At 38.7% G+C, this 19404-nt stretch overlaps 2 protein-coding genes across 2 annotated transcripts; both read left to right on the top strand.

Annotated features, from left to right (window-relative positions):
• The first annotated feature begins 674 nt into the window (after positions 1-674).
• Positions 675-13615, top strand: LOC149750923 (E3 ubiquitin ligase PQT3-like). The gene is made up of 10 exons (XM_089928368.1): positions 675-1829; positions 1947-2074; positions 2262-2365; positions 11573-11672; positions 11899-11980; positions 12168-12334; positions 12512-12591; positions 12996-13061; positions 13167-13323; positions 13492-13615. Exons 4-10 carry the CDS (start codon positions 11593-11595, stop codon positions 13550-13552), a joined length of 693 nt encoding a protein of 230 aa, XP_089784494.1. The 5' UTR covers positions 675-1829; positions 1947-2074; positions 2262-2365; positions 11573-11592; the 3' UTR covers positions 13553-13615.
• LOC149750924 (E3 ubiquitin ligase PQT3-like) lies at positions 13492-18861 on the top strand. The gene is made up of 8 exons (XM_089928367.1): positions 13492-13614; positions 16636-16735; positions 16962-17043; positions 17229-17395; positions 17573-17652; positions 18057-18122; positions 18228-18384; positions 18554-18861. Exons 1-8 carry the CDS (start codon positions 13608-13610, stop codon positions 18612-18614), a joined length of 720 nt encoding a protein of 239 aa, XP_089784493.1. The 5' UTR covers positions 13492-13607; the 3' UTR covers positions 18615-18861.
• Positions 18862-19404: the final 543 nt, after the last annotated feature.

A 19404-nucleotide genomic window follows, 5' to 3' on the forward strand; every position in this document is an offset into this window, starting at 1 on the left:
ATGTATTGGGCTGCCCCTGATTACATTGGTTTACACAAGCTATAAAATATTTCCCATCCTCCTTTATTTTATTCTATTTTATGTTTATCTAGCATTTATTTATTTCCGCGTCTCACTTGCAGTCAAGGGTTGCTTCGTTGAGCACCAAAGTGGAGGCCGGCCAGTCCCATAAGATTTGCCGAGTATCAAAGCACAAAGCAGGAGGTGGTTTAGGAGGTGGCTTGGATGGACAAGCGCACTCATGGAGTTTTGCCTGCCAAAAATCAAAAATATCAAGAGAGCAAGATAACCAAGGGCCTTCAAAATTTGAAACTCGACACTGATAACAAGGCTGGCAAGGAAAAAGAAGTGGATAGATACAAAGAGAAATAAATGATTCGATAAATAATGTTTTTAGGATCTCAAAGATTTGTGGCTTGCAGTGATTGTGTAGCATGATAACACCACAACTTTTGAGAATCTTGTGGTATGTAGAATCGCACATAACCAGGGCCGGCCCAAGCTTAAGCGACCTAGGCCTAAGGCTCCGCCCATAGGAAGGCCCCCGCCCAAACCCGTATCTACACTACATGAGTGAATTGCAGTCGCAGAGCAACGGCTATAATTGCAGTCGCAGAGCAACGGCTCTCGACAAAGACGTGTGAAAAGGAGGGTCAAAGGGTGTGAGTCCGGAGTCGCTGTTCGCCAGTCCCAATCCCATCGCCCACGGCAAAAAGCTATAAACCTACGCCTCTGGCTCCTCTGGCTCTACGCCTCTACCTCTTCAGCTCTCCTGTATCTTCCTCCTCTGCTCCTTGCCTCCTCATCGTCCTCCTCTTCCGCAGTTCTGCTTCACCGTCTTCACCTTCGTCGTGATCAACAAGGGCGTCGGCGAGCGGGCGAGGTCATCTCCGGCCGGCCACCGGGGTTACAACTTACAAGGAGTACCGCCGACCATGGCTAGTCCTCAGTCCTCACCTCATCGTCCTCCTCTTCTGCTTCTGTGCTTCACCGCACCGTCTTCGCCTTCGTCGTGAGTCCACTCTGTACCATAAATTCTAAATCCCTAATCCTGTTACATATTGGAAATGGAAGATCTCTCCGTGGATTTAGATCTTGTCTCGTTGGAAAATGGAAAGCTGATGTGTTTGGAGTATAGCTTAGAGCCTCAGATCGTTCGAGCTTTAGCTTTCTTGATGGTTTTGTTCGGAAATATTTTTTTTGCTTTGGAGAGCCCATGTGAGGCATTTTAATACTCGTTCTCCTGGGAGAGAGAGCTCAGAGAGGTGGGTAGCTGTTGGGAAAGTTTATTCATAGAAAAATAAATGGCATTTATCTCGCATGATATACAATGCTCTCTCTCTCTCTCCCTTTCGCCGAGAGCAGAGGACAACAGTCGAATATCCCTCTCTCTTGGGGGGCTCCATCCACAATGAAAAAAATGGTGATAGATCTGTTCCTCCACTCTCTTCTCCCTTCTCGCCCTTGGACCGTTGTTTTCTTTCTATTTTTTTAGCGTTTTCGGTCGTATTTTTCTTCCTTGAGAACTCTTTTAATCTTCTCTTTTTTTTTTTTTTTTTTTTTTTGGTACAACGGCGGCTCACACCCTACGGGTGTGGATACGGCCTGCAAAATCTGAAGCAAGTAAAGCTGAAAGGGATTCCGGCACTGTGTCGGAATCCCTCAAGATAAAATCCCCGGTGTGATGAGCCGCATAGGAAGCGACCCAATCAGCTGCACAATTCGCTTCCCTGTAAACATGTGTAGCCTGGAAGGTATCACACGCCTGCAGAAGTCTGCGAACGTCCAGAAGCAGCGGTCTGCCCTCACCTGCACGATCTCGCTTCCCTGTAATCTTCTCTTTTCTGTCTTTGTTTTGTACTGGTTTTTATATGTATCATTGTTTCCCTTTGTAAATTAGATTGTTTTAGTTTTTTCTATTCGTTCTCTATTTCTATCACTTATAGAGCGTCGAGGTTGTGAATCCAAAGGCGTACCCTTTGGCCGATGCTCAGCTGATGATAACCATACTGTATCTCCGATCTCGTCCAGCAAGCAGCGAACTAAAAGCAGCTCAAGAAGAAAACTAATGAAGGTTGCCACTCTCGCCCATATATATATATATACACAAACATCCCTCTGCTTCTCTCTCTGTTGCTTTTCTTTAAAAAGTCTGAATTTTGATGCATCGGGAAGGAAAAAGTTTGCATTTTTGATTTTTTTCGGCTACTTATATTTATGTTGAACATCTATATTTGGGTTTTAATTCTTTGACTGCACAGTGATGAAGACTCTGAACAGGGGCATCTCCGAGTTTGTTGTGATGGCGGTGGATACAGAGCCACTTGAAATTCTTCTACATCTTCCTCTGCTTGCACAGGATAAGGTATGTATTTTCTCTGATAGCTTATTAATTGAAGATTATTGTCCTTGCTGCTGCTGTTAGTTTTTCATTCTGTGCCTGTATGTGAGAGTTGAGGTGTGAAGTGAGGATGGCGCCAACACTAGTGATAGCATAAGCTTTTATTAGAAAAATAAGTTTCTACCCTTCTTAGTAACTTCAAATGGTTGGTAAATAGACGGTTCCTAAAGTATATTGCACTTATTAAAATTTTTTTATTATTTAAAATAAAAAATAAAAAAAGGCCTTTCTTAGCAAGTTCGCCTTAGGCCTCCAAATGCATTGGGCCGCCCCTGCATATAATGAGGCAATGTGGTCTTTATCTTTGAAGTTTGGCATAACCGTTTATGGTAGGTTGTGAAAATTAAATTATATGCTTTGGTTATAGGGTGGAAATGGCCTGACTTTGCACGCTTTGAAGATCTTAGATTGCTAATAGAGGATAGCAGAACGAAGTGTTAGTTTGGAATTATCAAGGAAGTTTTAAGAAGCAAAAAATTTTGGAAAATCCAAACAAACTATGTGGAATATAGGCTCACTTGCAATATATGGAATGCCAATTACAACAAGAAAAACAAAATCAAGTTTAGAGCAAAATTGATATATACAAGAAAACTAAAACAAATAATATAAAATTCTATTTTAGTGGGCAAATGAGGAAATATTAGTATTATCAGTAAGATATGTAGCTTGTTAGTTAAGGAGGGAGAAAACATAAAAAAAAGGGGCCTTTTGGCTCTTCGGTTTTTCTAAAAAAAATATTATTTAACGTTTTCAATGCTCATTAGAGTAAGATATCTTTTTTAATCTCTAATTTTTATGTCAGCAGATTTTTTTTTTCCTCGATAAGTAGTAGCTGAGCAATTTTTCTTAATATTCTTAATATAATTACAAATGGCCAATAATTTTAGCTAGGTGGATTAGGAAGCATCTTAATTGCAATGCGTGTAGCCATTTTTTATTTACACGGAGTATAGATGCGTGTGCCTGCTCCCCAAATATTAGTATCTCTCCCAAAGAGAAATAAACCCTGCAGTTAAGAATACCTGGTGGATCATTTTGAAGTAATATTTATTAAGAAAACATAGAACCCTCACGGAGTCCAAAATAATCCTCAAATCTTTTCCTGACGTGCATTATACGTTCAAATAAAATTAGATGGGAGAAACAATATGCTTCTATTTATTAAATTCACTCTCTTGACTAAGATGACCTTATGAATTTGTTATATGAAAATTGCCTTCAAGCCGAATCTTGTAGCAAAACTCTTCAACGCCACATGCTTTATATTAAAATTCTTGAAGGCAATTGGTGGAAGTACATAAGATTTCCAATCCGTGAAAAGGAGGAGCTATTATTGGCACGTGCTCTCATATTTTCCTGGCAATAAATACAGATACCTGGCTACTTTAGTATGGGAGGCAAATACATGATGTATGTACCAAGGCCATTTGCCCATTCTGAATCTGGACATCACTGAACTCTGAAGCTCTTGCAGTTTTAACTCATTATTAAAAATGTCAAGAAAAGGGACACTCCAGTTCCCCACTACGTCTCTTTGAACATGAAATCCTGCTCTTGGAAAATCGCAATTTTGTGCCAAATTGCTTCAATTGTACTTCTGTTAGCATGAAAACATATATTTCAAGGGGAATCGTGTTTTTCATTGTTGTAGGCTACTGTCTAACCCAGTAGAGATGGATCAGATGAGACCATTAACACATGATCTTAAAGGACGAGCATATTACTTACATTTCTTGAGATGCAGATTGTTAAAAGTGCTTTCCCAACTGTGAAATTTCTAGTAGGATTAATTTTCTTTGCACCTAGTGATGCAAGTATGACCTCATAGAGTGGTTGTTGAAGTTTGATGTGCAAGCTTGTTAGATCAGAATGAGTTCCAGTTCATGGTTCACGAACTATTTCTTTTCTTGTGACTTTCTTATGCAAATGTTACTTTTCTCGTAAGCGTTCAATATGCAACCATATGCATGATCTTTCAGGTCGATTACTCTAACTAGCCCCCCATAAGTCCATTAAACAACTTGTATATATAAAACAACTAGGCTACATATGATTTCGTGTCTGTAGAAGATTAGAAGCTCTCCAATCCTAGCAGACAACCAGACCCTTACTGCTACCCTTGAATGAAAATTAAGGAAAAGCTGGTGGCGAAATGTGTTCGAGTGGCGAAAACCAACCTACCTTCCTTTTTGGCCAGATTGAATGGTTGGACTTCTTGCTTGCCAGTGTAGATTTCTGATTTTCTCAGATAGGTCTTTTTCTCCAACCTATCTAAATGCAGTGGAAGTACCATTTGGTGTCTTCCAGCAAATTACGCAGATGAATAACAATTCCATTTCTGTATGAAAAGAGCTGATATACAGTGGAAGTATCAATTGGCTTCTTGCTGGTTAGTCAATGTCTCCAGGCGAAGGGCTTCATAAGGTACCTTAAAGTGTAAGGTTATTTCCACTCTCCATTAAATAAATCTTAATGCAGATTCAAGGTTATGCCCAAGCTTATGTCTTATGGTAGTATCTTATAGCTTACTAGGATCTATTCCAAAATTTCTTATAGCATAACCTAAAGCGTAAGGTTATTCCCTAAGAATTTTTCCTATTACTTTTTAATGTAAGTACAAGTGGCCAATAATTTTAGTTGGGTGGATTGTGAGGCATCTTAATTACATTAGTCTCTCTAACATACAAAAATAAATTCCTATCTGTAAAGTATACCTGGTAGAAAATTTTAAAATAATATTCAATAAAAAAGATATAGTGTAAGGCCTGGCCCATTGCTAAAATAGGTCCAACAAAAAAAGTAGGGGGGAGCCTCCATTGCCTATAAGCCGAGCTTCTACCCTCTCGAGGGGTCAGTGGTTCGTCGTTGCCAGAAAGAAGAAAAAAAAAGATTCGCTCTCGCTCAACCATCATTTTTCCTCGCTGTCATTCTTCTCAGGGCCTCGCCGGAGTTGTGCTACCACACCCCTACCTCTCCTGACCTCATCGTTCATCGAGCCATCGTTGCCAGCCGAGATCTCATCATGAGATCATCGAACTTGGAAACGGGAGCAAATCCCCTATTTTTGTGATCTACCCCTTCTTACTTTGATATTTTTTATGATGGCCAGTCGGACCTTCGGCCAAGTCTTCATGGGACTCTCCTTGACCCGCATGGTGGAACTTCGACCGCCGGCGAGTGATTTGAGCTGAGTGAGGCTCCGGTTCATGTTTTAGGCTGACCATTGTATTGTTTTTCTATTCTCTTTCTTCCACCTTGTCATTACCGCTGTCTCTGCCGCCATCGCAGCCTCACTGGAGGCTGAGCCTGTGGCAGGTGCTAGTTGCCACTGATGCCGGCTCTCTTCCACCCTAGTTCAAGTTACCAAACCTTCCCTATTTAGACTTCATTCACTGCTGACCAACACAGTCGTTGATGTTGTTGTGGTTGTCACCAGTGGCCAGACATTAGGCTAACGATGATGCAGCCGATCGCCAGTGTCGCCTCCATCTAGATCAACCTCTAACCTCCCTATTTTGAGAAAGAAGGAAAGAGTTTCCACTTTTCTTTCTCTTTTCTATCTCTTCCTTTCTCTCTTGTCTTCCTCTCTCTTTTGTTTGCTTCTAAGCGGATCCAGTAGAGAATCCTTCTCCCTCTTTTGTTCCTCTCCATGTTCTTTGGTCAACCTTGTAGACAGTCTTAGAGCACCATTGTTGTGATTGCCTTGAGTAGCTATGCAGCATGTCAGCCCCCACCGCAGCACTTGCCAAGCACAGTTTAATTTCATCATCATTAATCTTTCTTGAGCTATCTATACTATAGTCTGACTCTAGGTTTATAATTGGACTAGTGAGATTACCTAGATCAGATCAACCGGAGTCGTCTGATGTTACTACCTAACTGGCCATGTCTTTCCTCCACTCCGACCTTCGTCGGTTATCTAAAAATATGACATGTTACATTTGCTTTGATCAGAGACCGATTTCTTGATCAGATGAATTGGGATACATTATGCTGACCGAATCTGACTACTCGCCACCGCCACCCGACCGGCCTCATTTTTCTTCATATGCATATCTACTTTATGGTCAGCCTTGGTTATGTATGGGGGTGCAGTCATTCAAACAAGAAGAAGAACAAAAGAATTTTATACTCTAGTTCTTCAATCAAGGTAGAACCCTAATTTCTTATTTATTTATTTAATCTCAAATTAGGTAGGAAAGAAAAATTAGATTTAACTGTAATTTAGATATTAGAGCTCCGAAATAGGAAACTAACAATGATTGATTTATTTCTTATACTAATGTTTGGTCAAGGACGGGTTGGATTTATACAGATTGATTGGGGGTGCAGTCATTCAAACAAGAAGAAGAACAAAAGAATTTTATACTCTAGTTCTTCAATCAAGGTAGAACCCTAATTTCTTATTTATTTATTTAATCTCAAATTAGGTAGGAAAGAAAAATTAGATTTAAGAGTAATTTAGATATTAGAGCTCCAAAATAGGAAACTAACAATGATTGATTTATTTCTTATATTAATGTTTGGTCAAGGACGGGTTGGATTTATACTGATTGATTGGTTTGTATCGCTGGGTTTATATCGTGAGATTTGCATCAACAAATTTTGTTTTGTATGAGATATGTTTTATTTGATTTTCAGATATGAACATATTTATGTGTTATTATATATGGATATCAGCATTGAAGTTATAATTATATAAATTCTAATTCATATTATTTTGAAATTATGAGAAATACATTATTTAATTAGAGTTGATTTGACAAGAATAACGTATAAAATCAGATAGATAAGAAGCGGTTTGGACTAACTCGTCATGTGGATAGCCTTCACGGGGTTATGTGTGGGACGGCCTCAATGAGCTTATGCATGAGATGGCCTCCATAAGCTTATACGTAGAACAGCCTCCACAAGCTTATACGTGGGGTAGCCTCCACGAGCTTATGCATAAAAACTTTGTTTATCAGTCATGGACTCAGACATGATCTTGGTTAGTCCAAAGCTGGAAAGTAAATTATTATAGAACCTAGAATTGAGATAATAAGAAATGGATGATAAGACATATGAAACCAATGCTAAATAAAATGTTTTGGTTGTTGGTATTTGTGATATATATATCCCTTTTGATAAGCCAAATATTTGATGTATGTTTATGCAGATATTTGTCAGTTTAATTGAGTGATACTGAATGTTTGAAAAGAGGTACCATAATTTATGTTTTCATTTTGATATCGTTTATTACTATTCTCAAATTATAATATTATATTGGTACAGATGGGCAGAGAATCTTACGAGGCTGTAAAGCTCACACTAACTTTTTTCTTTTCTTTTTAGAGTTGCAGAATTCTTAGTACTTGGTTATGGTTAGGATCATGGGTGAAATGATAAATAGGTTGATACCAGTTAGATGATTGAATTTTGAAATTGTACAAGTTTATTACTTGTTATGAATCGAGATCATTATTATTTACTAATATTGAGGTTGCAATGAATCTTCAAGCTTTACATGTTCTGAAGAGCCTTGTCCTAAGGAGTATGCAAGTTGTGTCATGTGGTCGACCTGGATGATAGGTTTGGAGCATGATAGAAGTGGTGTCAGAGCATAGATTTAAGATCACTAGGGACTGTGACAAAAGTTGTATTAGAGCTTAAGGTTATGATCACTAGGGATATGACAAAAGTAACAGAATAGATTCAGAGCCTAGGTTTAAGATCGCTAGGTATTGTGATAACATTTATGCATGGGGTTTGGCAAACGATGAGTACTGAAGGGCTAGATGATATATGTTTCTAATTTCAATAAGTGGGTTGACCTAAGATGAGTGCAAGAGGTTTTGGCTATGGATTATAGTGTTACATTAGTAGGTTAATTATGCCATATGTACTTATTCAATCGTCATTTAAGTGATTTGGAATCCCAAACTTGATGCGGGTGCAAACCATGATAACGTTCTTGTTCTATTATTAATTGTTCGGTTGCAAATTTTGGATTTATTAGCAAGAAGTTGTGAGGCAATAACCTCTAATGAAACTATATGTAGATCACGTATTCTAGTTTATCGCCTAAGAAAGAGTTTCATAGTATTAAAGTGGAATTTGTATGTGGATCTTTCATAGTACTAAAGTGAACTAAGAAAGATTTTCAAAAAGGAGTGTTCTTCGTGGTTGAATCTATATGTGGATTATATAGGTAATTGGCATTTTTGGATACTATAAATAGGTATATTTCTATTAATAGATTTTATTTTATTTTATTTTTAAGGTTATAGAGCATTCATATTGGTGGAAAACACTAGTAATTTGAATTTTTATGTTTGGATTGGGCTACTAAATCTTTTTCATAATTATTGGAGACAATTGAATGTGCTAAAGCAAACTCAAATCTAGGTTTATAATTCGATCAAGAATTTGTCATTGTTGATGAAGCCACTAGTAAAATATAATAATGAGTATAGACTTTGGTTATGAGCCGCTTAGATAAGTTATTACATATATCATTGCTACATTAATACTATTATAACTGTTGATGGTTGTGCTATTTGATGAATGGTTAGGAGGTTTCAAAGAAACATGATTTTTGGTTTCTTAATGTATATCATGATCAATGTTATGTATTCTTAATTTAGAATGTCCATTATCGACTTTGAGTTGGTAAAACAAAAGATCTTGATCCTTTCAAAAGGAGAGTAGACAAACACTCAATCTACAATTCTTCTTCTTCTTCTTTCATCTCTATCATCATGGTCTACAGTTCCATTGATTCTTTATAAATGTTCATTCTTCCAAGCATTTATTAGTTATAATAGTTCTTACATGTCTTGCTTCAAGCTAAAATAGGCTTGTTTTATGTACAAGTCATGATTAGACAAAATTGTTTAGACTCAATAAAATAATGAACTCATACTTTTGATTACAATATCTAACCAATTGAACTAAACCTACCAATAAAGAAGGATTCTAAATTTTGAATTTTTTTTATGAGTGGAATGACTTGATAAAGATGATCTCTGTAGACATAATAAGTGGTCAGCAAATTCACTACATGTGGGGCTCTATCTAAATATGCATTATGTTTTGCCTTATAATCCAAGTTGATCAACCCAAGCCCAAGCATACTTTTGAGGCTCGATAAACTATTTTTCGAGTTTAAAATGGTGAAGGAGATTTCTTCTTCGTATTTTTGTTGGTTGGGGGGGGGGTTTGTGATGGTGTGAGGCAACATGCTTTTGTGGTAAGTTTTATAATACATAGCAAAGCATGTTGAGAAACATGTATAATTCATTTGTTTTTGTTGTTGTTGTTTGTGAGGGCATGCCATCCACATTTAGTCATGCACAACATGCATAATTCATATGACTCGGTGTGCATGGATCTTAGAAAGCATCAAAAGAGCAATTATTTTATGTATGGGAAATGCCTCATTCACCCACCAAGTCATTACAATAACCCGATGTCGTGCTTTACTAATCCAACACTTTTGACTTGCATGAAACTAGTACTCTTGCAATACCAAAGCATGCAATGTTGTCATGCCAATATACATGACCTTGATGTTCACAACTTTTTGCCAAACTTGGTGTCGCAGATAATAGTCATTGGCTTTACAACCAAATGCAATTCAATAACACAACTACAAATACTTACAATCCAATAGAACATAATGGATTGCCAAACCAAGTGACAACATGAGTCCTCTATTCCTTCTTCTAATCTAAAGTTGAAACCCTAATCATCTCAGAGTCCCATCTAAACTCCTGCAAGACCCAGCCCAAATGGAAAAGGACAAGGAGGCCTGCATCTCCATTCCAGTGGCCTCTATTCTCTACCATTTTGCTCTGGGCCCCACCTCTTTGGTAAAGTAAGGATTTTTTTTTTGGTGAAAAATTAAGGTAAGCCTGCCGCCGGGATGCTCTATAAAGGAAACCGGATTCCCTCTTTCCGCTCCCCACCTCTTCATCTCCGAGCGCTGGAGAAATAGAGGGGGAGGATCGGGGAATCCCTAACCCTAACCCCTTTTTTTAACTCCCCATCCTCTCTCTTCGATCCGATTCCACCCCTTAAATCTGTCCATCGCTTTGAGTTCTCTACGGATCCTTCCCCGGTTGATCCATCCAGGTCCCTCTGCCGTTCGATTTGGGGTTCTCTCGATCGTAGAAGCCGTCGTTTCTTCGTTCTCTTCTCGATTTTCCCGGTTGGAGTGGTTGTTCGGGGGATCCTCGGATGCGCCGCGGCTTCGGGCGATTCTGCTCTGGCGATGACGGTCTAGTGAGCTCGGATCCAATCTCTCCTCCTCCGGCTGAATCCCTTTGATCGAAGGGGTTTTTCTTTTCGCGGAAGCCTCTCTCCTCTTGTAGCGGCTGGGGGCGTTCGGCGATCTTGGGGATTTATCTGCGGATCGTGGCTCTTTGCTGTTGGGATCGCTGTTCTATTCGTTCGGAACGTAAAGGGGTCGGCGGAGAACTCATCTCGAGCTCTTCCTCTTTTCCCTTCCGGAAAGATCGTTTCTTGATGGGATAATTGAGCGTTATCGACATCAAGGATTGCTTGTATCAGGCCTTAATATCAGGCCTGCTTTTTAATTTTCGGCCTTTTAAATTCAGTTTGCTGCTTTTTTCCGGGCAATTTGTTCATTGTGGTCGAGCTGGTCTGCAATTAGATCAGAGGAAGTCCGGAAAGGGAAAAAAAAATAATGGTTGTGTATTATAAGTTTAAAAGTGCAAAATATTACGAATCTATTCTAATTGAGGGTCAATTCATATCTGTTGCCAATTTGAAAGAACGAATTTTTGAATCCAAGCATTTGGGAAGGGGTACCGATTTTGACCTCATGGTCTCCAATGCGCAGACTAATGAAGGTTGGTTCTTCTTCTAGACTAGGTTCTCTTGATTGGTTTATTCATGCAGTTTACTTGTAGGAGGATAGTTTAGTTCATTCAGAATTAATTGTCATTAGACTAAAAACTAATAAAAAAAAGGATTGATTGGAGTATTTTTAGATAATTGTGCTTGAAAAATTAAGAGATAAGGGGTAATGGAGTTGGGGTGAGATTGTGGCTACTGTTCGATTGATAGTGTGTCTGTTGAGTTACTTTGCTGGGAGCACTGTGGGTTGCTCTAATCTCACTCTGGATTTTTATAGACTCTGTGTTCTTCCATTTTCGGTTTCAGAATATGCAGACGAAGCTGCTATGATACCCAAAAATACATCAGTATTGATTTGTCGCATCCCAGGACGGCCATGGAAGCCCATTGTTACGGAACGAGATGAGTACTATCTCACACTCTGAATCTTGAGCATTTGATGAGCTCTTCTATTTGCATTTACATTATGCTTTTGCTAATGATTTGTAGATTTGGTTATGTGGGAGGGATGTAGTGTTACTGAAATATTTTGAAACTTTATTAGGATCAAATTTTGTAAGATAAAAATTGAGACAATGTTGATGACTTTCCTGACTGGATTTTGATATTGAAAGTTTGCATTCCATCTGCAGGACAAAAGTTGTAGAGGATAAGTTAGAAGATCTTCCACCAGCAAGTAACACTTTGGTTGGCGACCCATCTACCATGAAATATGTAAGACTAATAATTTTTGAATATGATTCTCTAGGTGCTTAATTTTTTTTTTTTTCATTCTGAATTGGTGCCAGCCACCATTATTATCTTAATTCTTGAGTGGATAATGGGTGTATCTTTCCTGAACGTTCTCATCTTTGATTGATGGCAAGGATATTGATAATACACATTCAATCACATTTTGCAGCCTGAAGAATCTGAATGGGATGAGTTTGGTAATGATTTGTATGCTATTCCAGAAGTCCTTCCTGCTCAGTCAAGCTGTTCAGTGGTAGATGTTTCTCCTGCAAATAAGGTTGATGAGGATAGCAAGATTAAGGCTTTAATTGACACACCTGCCCTTGACTGGAATCAGTGAGACATTTAATTGGATCATTGATATTTCTTATATTTCAGTGGTTTTATTTTTTAGAAATTAAAAAGTTTAGAGAAGTTCGAGAGAATGGAGTAGCAATAGCAGTCACATTTTGTTTACCAATGAGGAATCATTTATAACATAATGTTTTTCACTGGGTCAATGTAACTTTGCAGTCAAACACAAGAAGGTTATGGTGCTGGAAGAGGCTTTGGTAGGGGAATGGGTGGGAGGATGATGGCTGGTCGTGGTTTTGGTAAGCCCATGAACACTTGTAGAACTCTTCATGCTTGTCTCTTTTCCCGTCTTTGTATAGCTTTTTATTCTTGTGTCATTTTCCTTCTTTGACTGTCTTACACTCAGAGCCTCACAATAACATTAACTTTTTAAATTGAACTAGGATTTGGTTAATTGCATCTTTATATATGTATATTCCTCTAAAAGTAGCATATACTCTCTTGGTTCCTGTATATGTTTGTGATGATAGGGATTCCACAAATGCATTTTAGGATTAAAACATTTGCTATCCATTCTTTTGTAGACTTTTTGTTGCAAGAGCAGTCAAATTCTTAGTTTTATGATATATGTTGCATGTATCACTTTATTTTATCTTCCCATTTTCCTGGATACTGACATTTTCATTTTTCTCATTAAATTAAGGCCGAGGTGGGCTGGAGCGAAGGACACCTCCAGCAGGCTATGTTTGTCATAGATGCAAAGTGCCAGGTACGTTTATAATATGTTGACTAATGAGGTCATTGTAATTAATTGTTTTCAGCATTTGCGAGCGCCAGTTAATGTATGTTAAGAGTTTTTTTTAATTTTATTCAGGTAATTTTATCCAGCACTGCCCCACAAATGGTGATCCAAGTTATGATGTTAAAAGGGTGAGACCCCCAACTGGCATTCCTAAATCAATGTTAATGGCAACTCCTGATGGTTCCTATGCATTGCCTGGTGGTGCTGTTGCTGTTCTTAAGCCAAATGAGTAAGTTGATGACTTCATGCAATGTTCCTTGTTATTACAGAATTGTGATAGATATGACAGCTGATGACCAACTCTTTTTTTTGTCATAGTTCTCTTGATTTTATATGCATAGTTCACTTATAGCATATGGGAAAGCTGCATAAATTGAAAAAAATATACATTTTGCAGGGATCTGTCCGATTTAGGCATCGTGGGTATGAACCAGGGGCATGGATATTTGACCAGGTAAGAATTTGAGGCTAAGAAAGCTGATCTAAGATGGAAGCGTGAAATGGGCCGACTCAATGAAAGGTAATTCAAATGGTTACTCTTTAGTTCTGTTTTTTTTTTTTCATTTTTCTGAATTTGTTGATGTTTTTGCAATGCCAAACTGAAGTGTTGCTTAATGTGTATATACACACACGGACGCACGCACACGCATTTGCGCACATGAACAAGATAACTGTGTTAGGCAGCTGAGGAGATTTCAGCTTCTAGGTCCTAGAATGGTGTTTGGTAATTTTATGAAAATTATGCTGTGGAATTTATGTGTTCAAGGCTTGCTGTTTGTGGTTTAAATGGAATTGAAAGATAAGAATTTTAATGGTGTTATGCGAAAGCTAATATACACAATGTTACAGCTATAACATTACATGCACATGATACTCCTTGATCTTTTTTTTTCTTTTTCAATTTTAAGTTTCTCGTAGTGGTTTATTTGCTATATTACATGAGAAACTAGTAGTATAATTACTTATCAGATAAGATAAAATAGTTGACCAAAATATGCACATATATTCATAGGCATAGTGTAGATGGATGTAATCATGGGTGAATATTTACAACATGTAGAGAAGAAAGGCAGTTAAAAATAAAATGACATTATGTGGTAGATGCAATAGTTTAGTCTACAGTTCCATTGATTCTTTATAAATGTTCATTCTTCCAAGCATTCATTAGTTATAATAGTTCTTACATGTCTTGCTTCAAGCTAAAATAGGCTTGTTTTATGTACAAGTCATGATTAGACAAAATTGTTTAGACTCAATAAAATAATGAACTCATACTTTTGATTACAATATCGAACCAATTGAACTAAACCTACCAATAAAGAAGGATTCTAAATTTTGAATTTTTTTTATGAGTGGAATGACTTGATAAAGATGATCTCTGTAGACATAATAAGTGGTCAGCAAATTCACTACATGTGGGGCTCTATCTAAATATGCATTATGTTTTGCCTTATAATCCAAGTTGATCAACCCAAGCCCAAGCATACTTTTGAGGCTCGATAAACTATTTTTCGAGTTTAAAATGGTGAAGGAGATTTCTTCTTCGTATTTTTGTTGGTTGGGGGGGGGGGGTTTGTGATGGTGTGAGGCAACATGCTTTTGTGGTAAGTTTTATAATACATAGCAAAGCATGTTGAGAAACATGTATAATTCATTTGTTTTTGTTGTTGTTGTTTGTGAGGGCATGCCATCCACATTTAGTCATGCACAACATGCATAATTCATATGACTCGGTGTGCATGGATCTTAGAAAGCATCAAAAGAGCAATTATTTTATGTATGGGAAATGCCTCATTCACCCACCAAGTCATTACAATAACCCGATGTCGTGCTTTACTAATCCAACACTTTTGACTTGCATGAAACTAGTACTCTTGCAATACCAAAGCATGCAATGTTGTCATGCCAATATACATGACCTTGATGTTCACAACTTTTTGCCAAACTTGGTGTCGCAGATAATAGTCATTGGCTTTACAACCAAATGCAATTCAATAACACAACTACAAATACTTACAATCCAATAGAACATAATGGATTGCCAAACCAAGTGACAACATGAGTCCTCTATTCCTTCTTCTAATCTAAAGTTGAAACCCTAATCATCTCAGAGTCCCATCTAAACTCCTGCAAGACCCAGCCCAAATGGAAAAGGACAAGGAGGCCTGCATCTCCATTCCAGTGGCCTCTATTCTCTACCATTTTGCTCTGGGCCCCACCTCTTTGGTAAAGTAAGGATTTTTTTTTTGGTGAAAAATTAAGGTAAGCCTGCCGCCGGGATGCTCTATAAAGGAAACCGGATTCCCTCTTTCCGCTCCCCACCTCTTCATCTCCGAGCGCTGGAGAAATAGAGGGGGAGGATCGGGGAATCCCTAACCCTAACCCCTTTTTTTAACTCCCCATCCTCTCTCTTCGATCCGATTCCACCCCTTAAATCTGTCCATCGCTTTGAGTTCTCTACGGATCCTTCCCCGGTTGATCCATCCAGGTCCCTCTGCCGTTCGATTTGGGGTTCTCTCGATCGTAGAAGCCGTCGTTTCTTCGTTCTCTTCTCGATTTTCCCGGTTGGAGTGGTTGTTCGGGGGATCCTCGGATGCGCCGCGGCTTCGGGCGATTCTGCTCTGGCGATGACGGTCTAGTGAGCTCGGATCCAATCTCTCCTCCTCCGGCTGAATCCCTTTGATCGAAGGGGTTTTTCTTTTCGCGGAAGCCTCTCTCCTCTTGTAGCGGCTGGGGGCGTTCGGCGATCTTGGGGATTTATCTGCGGATCGTGGCTCTTTGCTGTTGGGATCGCTGTTCTATTCGTTCGGAACGTAAAGGGGTCGGCGGAGAACTCATCTCGAGCTCTTCCTCTTTTCCCTTCCGGAAAGATCGTTTCTTGATGGGATAATTGAGCGTTATCGACATCAAGGATTGCTTGTATCAGGCCTTAATATCAGGCCTGCTTTTTAATTTTCGGCCTTTTAAATTCAGTTTGCTGCTTTTTTCCGGGCAATTTGTTCATTGTGGTCGAGCTGGTCTGCAATTAGATCAGAGGAAGGGCCGGAAAGGGAAAAAAAATAATGGCTGTGTATTATAAGTTTAAAAGTGCAAAATATTACGAATCTATTCTAATTGAGGGTCAATTCATATCTGTTGCCAATTTGAAAGAACGAATTTTTGAATCCAAGCATTTGGGAAGGGGTACCGATTTTGACCTCATGGTCTCCAATGCGCAGACTAATGAAGGTTGGTTCTTCTTCTAGACTAGGTTCTCTTGATTGGTTTATTCATGCAGTTTACTTGTAGGAGGATAGTTTAGTTCATTCAGAATTAATTGTCATTAGACTAAAAACTAATAAAAAAAAGGATTGATTGGAGTATTTTTAGATAATTGTGCTTGAAAAATTAAGAGATAAGGGGTAATGGAGTTGGGGTGAGATTGTGGCTACTGTTCGATTGATAGTGTGTCTGTTGAGTTACTTTGCTGGGAGCACTGTGGGTTGCTCTAATCTCACTCTGGATTTTTATAGACTCTGTGTTCTTCCATTTTCGGTTTCAGAATATGCAGACGAAGCTGCTATGATACCCAAAAATACATCAGTATTGATTTGTCGCATCCCAGGACGGCCATGGAAGCCCATTGTTACGGAACGAGATGAGTACTATCTCACACTCTGAATCTTGAGCATTTGATGAGCTCTTCTATTTGCATTTACATTATGCTTTTGCTAATGATTTTTAGATTTGGTTATGTGGGAGGGATGTAGTGTTACTGAAATATTTTGAAACTTTATTAGGATCAAATTTTGTAAGATAAAAATTGAGACAATGTTGATGACTTTCCTGACTGGATTTTGATATTGAAAGTTTGCATTCCATCTGCAGGACAAAAGTTGTAGAGGATAAGTTAGAAGATCTTCCACCAGCAAGTAACACTTTGGTTGGCGACCCATCTACCATGAAATATGTAAGACTAATAATTTTTGAATATGATTCTCTAGGTGCTTAATTTTTTTTTTTTTTCATTCTGAATTGGTGCCAGCCACCATTATCTTAATTCTTGAGTGGATAATGGGTGTATCTTTCCTGAACGTTCTCATCTTTGATTGATGGCAAGGATATTGATAATACACATTCAATCACATTTTGCAGCCTGAAGAATCTGAATGGGATGAGTTTGGTAATGATTTGTATGCTATTCCAGAAGTCCTTCCTGCTCAGTCAAGCTGTTCAGTGGTAGATGTTTCTCCTGCAAATAAGGTTGATGAGGATAGCAAGATTAAGGCTTTAATTGACACACCTGCCCTTGACTGGAATCAGTGAGACATTTAATTGGATCATTGATATTTCTTATATTTCAGTGGTTTTATTTTTTAGAAATTAAAAAGTTTAGAGAAGTTCGAGAGAATGGAGTAGCAATAGCAGTCACATTTTGTTTACCAATGAGGAATCATTTATAACATAATGTTTTTCACTGGGTCAATGTAACTTTGCAGTCAAACACAAGAAGGTTATGGTGCTGGAAGAGGCTTTGGTAGGGGAATGGGTGGGAGGATGATGGCTGGTCGTGGTTTTGGTAAGCCCATGAACACTTGTAGAACTCTTCATGCTTGTCTCTTTTCCCGTCTTTGTATAGCTTTTTATTCTTGTGTCATTTTCCTTCTTTGACTGTCTTACACTCAGAGCCTCACAATAACATTAACTTTTTAAATTGAACTAGGATTTGGTTAATTGCATCTTTATATATGTATATTCCTCTAAAAGTAGCATATACTCTCTTGGTTCCTGTATATGTTTGTGATGATAGGGATTCCACAAATGCATTTTAGGATTAAAACATTTGCTATCCATTCTTTTGTAGACTTTTTGTTGCAAAAGCAGTCGAATTCTTAGTTTTATGATATATGTTGCATGTATCACTTTATTTTATCTTCCCATTTTCCTGGATACTAACATTTTCATTTTTCTCATTAAATTAAGGCCGAGGTGGGCTGGAGCGAAGGACACCTCCAGCAGGCTATGTTTGTCATAGATGCAAAGTGCCAGGTACGTTTATAATATGTTGACTAATGAGGTCATTGTAATTAATTGTTTTCAGCATTTGCGAGCGCCAGTTAATGTATGTTAAGAGTTTTTTTTAATTTTATTCAGGTAATTTTATCCAGCACTGCCCCACAAATGGTGATCCAAGTTATGATGTTAAAAGGGTGAGACCCCCAACTGGCATTCCTAAATCAATGTTAATGGCAACTCCTGATGGTTCCTATGCATTGCCTGGTGGTGCTGTTGCTGTTCTTAAGCCAAATGAGTAAGTTGATGACTTCATGCAATGTTCCTTGTTATTACAGAATTGTGATAGATATGACAGCTGATGACCAACTCTTTTTTTTTGTCATAGTTCTCTTGATTTTATATGCATAGTTCACTTATAGCATATGGGAAAGCTGCATAAATTGAAAAAAATATACATTTTGCAGGGATCTGTCCGATTTAGGCATCGTGGGTATGAACCAGGGGCATGGATATTTGACCAGGTAAGAATTTGAGGCTAAGAAAGCTGATCTAAGATGGAAGCGTGACAAGGTAGAAGGGTTTTTGCCCTCTTCCTTCTGAAGGTCCTTCATCGGTTGAAGAAACCCGGGTCCGGCTGCTGGCAATGGAAAACGGAGAAGACAGAGACAAGTTATTAGAGCTTTACGAGATCCTTCACCTTCATCTGGCGAATGTCCGGCTGGTAGATGCTGACAAAATCTATGAGGCGTTCCTCTACAAGAAAAATAGAGCAGAAACAGTAATTATCTGTTTCTGCTCTGTTTTTCTTGTAAAGGAATGCCTCATAGATTTTGTCAGCATCTATCAGCCGGACATTCGCCAGATGAAGGTGAAGGATCTCGTAAAGCTCTAATAATTTGTCTCTATCTTCTCCGTTTTTTATTGTCAGCAGTCGGATCCGAATTTCTTCAACTGATGAAGGACCTTCATGTTCAAAAAGCAGAAGTACAATTGAAGCGAACGCGAGACGAGGGGCGGAGACGCGTGATGGCTCGGATCACACGCGGACGAAGGATGGAGAGCCAGAGGGGCTTCGGAGTGGTCGTGGGGAAATGGGAGCGATGTGTGATGGCCCGTAGTCCGCGTCGACGTGGGGGAAAAGGGCACTGATGGATTCCGAAGCAGAGGGGGGACGTGATAGGGTGTGATGGACGATGGCTCGCCTTGTACGGGAGTAATTAAGTGGAAGGGGGAGTGAGGGGAGTTTTTGTCTTTGTTCTGTTGGTTAACTTGTATTGGGTTTCTCTCACCCGAAGAGGGAACTGTATCTTTGCTA

Source organism: Phoenix dactylifera, chromosome 18 (assembly GCF_051530095.1).
Source record: "Phoenix dactylifera cultivar Ajwa chromosome 18, Ajwa_hap1_PhDact_Kaust_v1.1, whole genome shotgun sequence".
Taxonomy (NCBI): domain Eukaryota; kingdom Viridiplantae; phylum Streptophyta; class Magnoliopsida; order Arecales; family Arecaceae; genus Phoenix; species Phoenix dactylifera.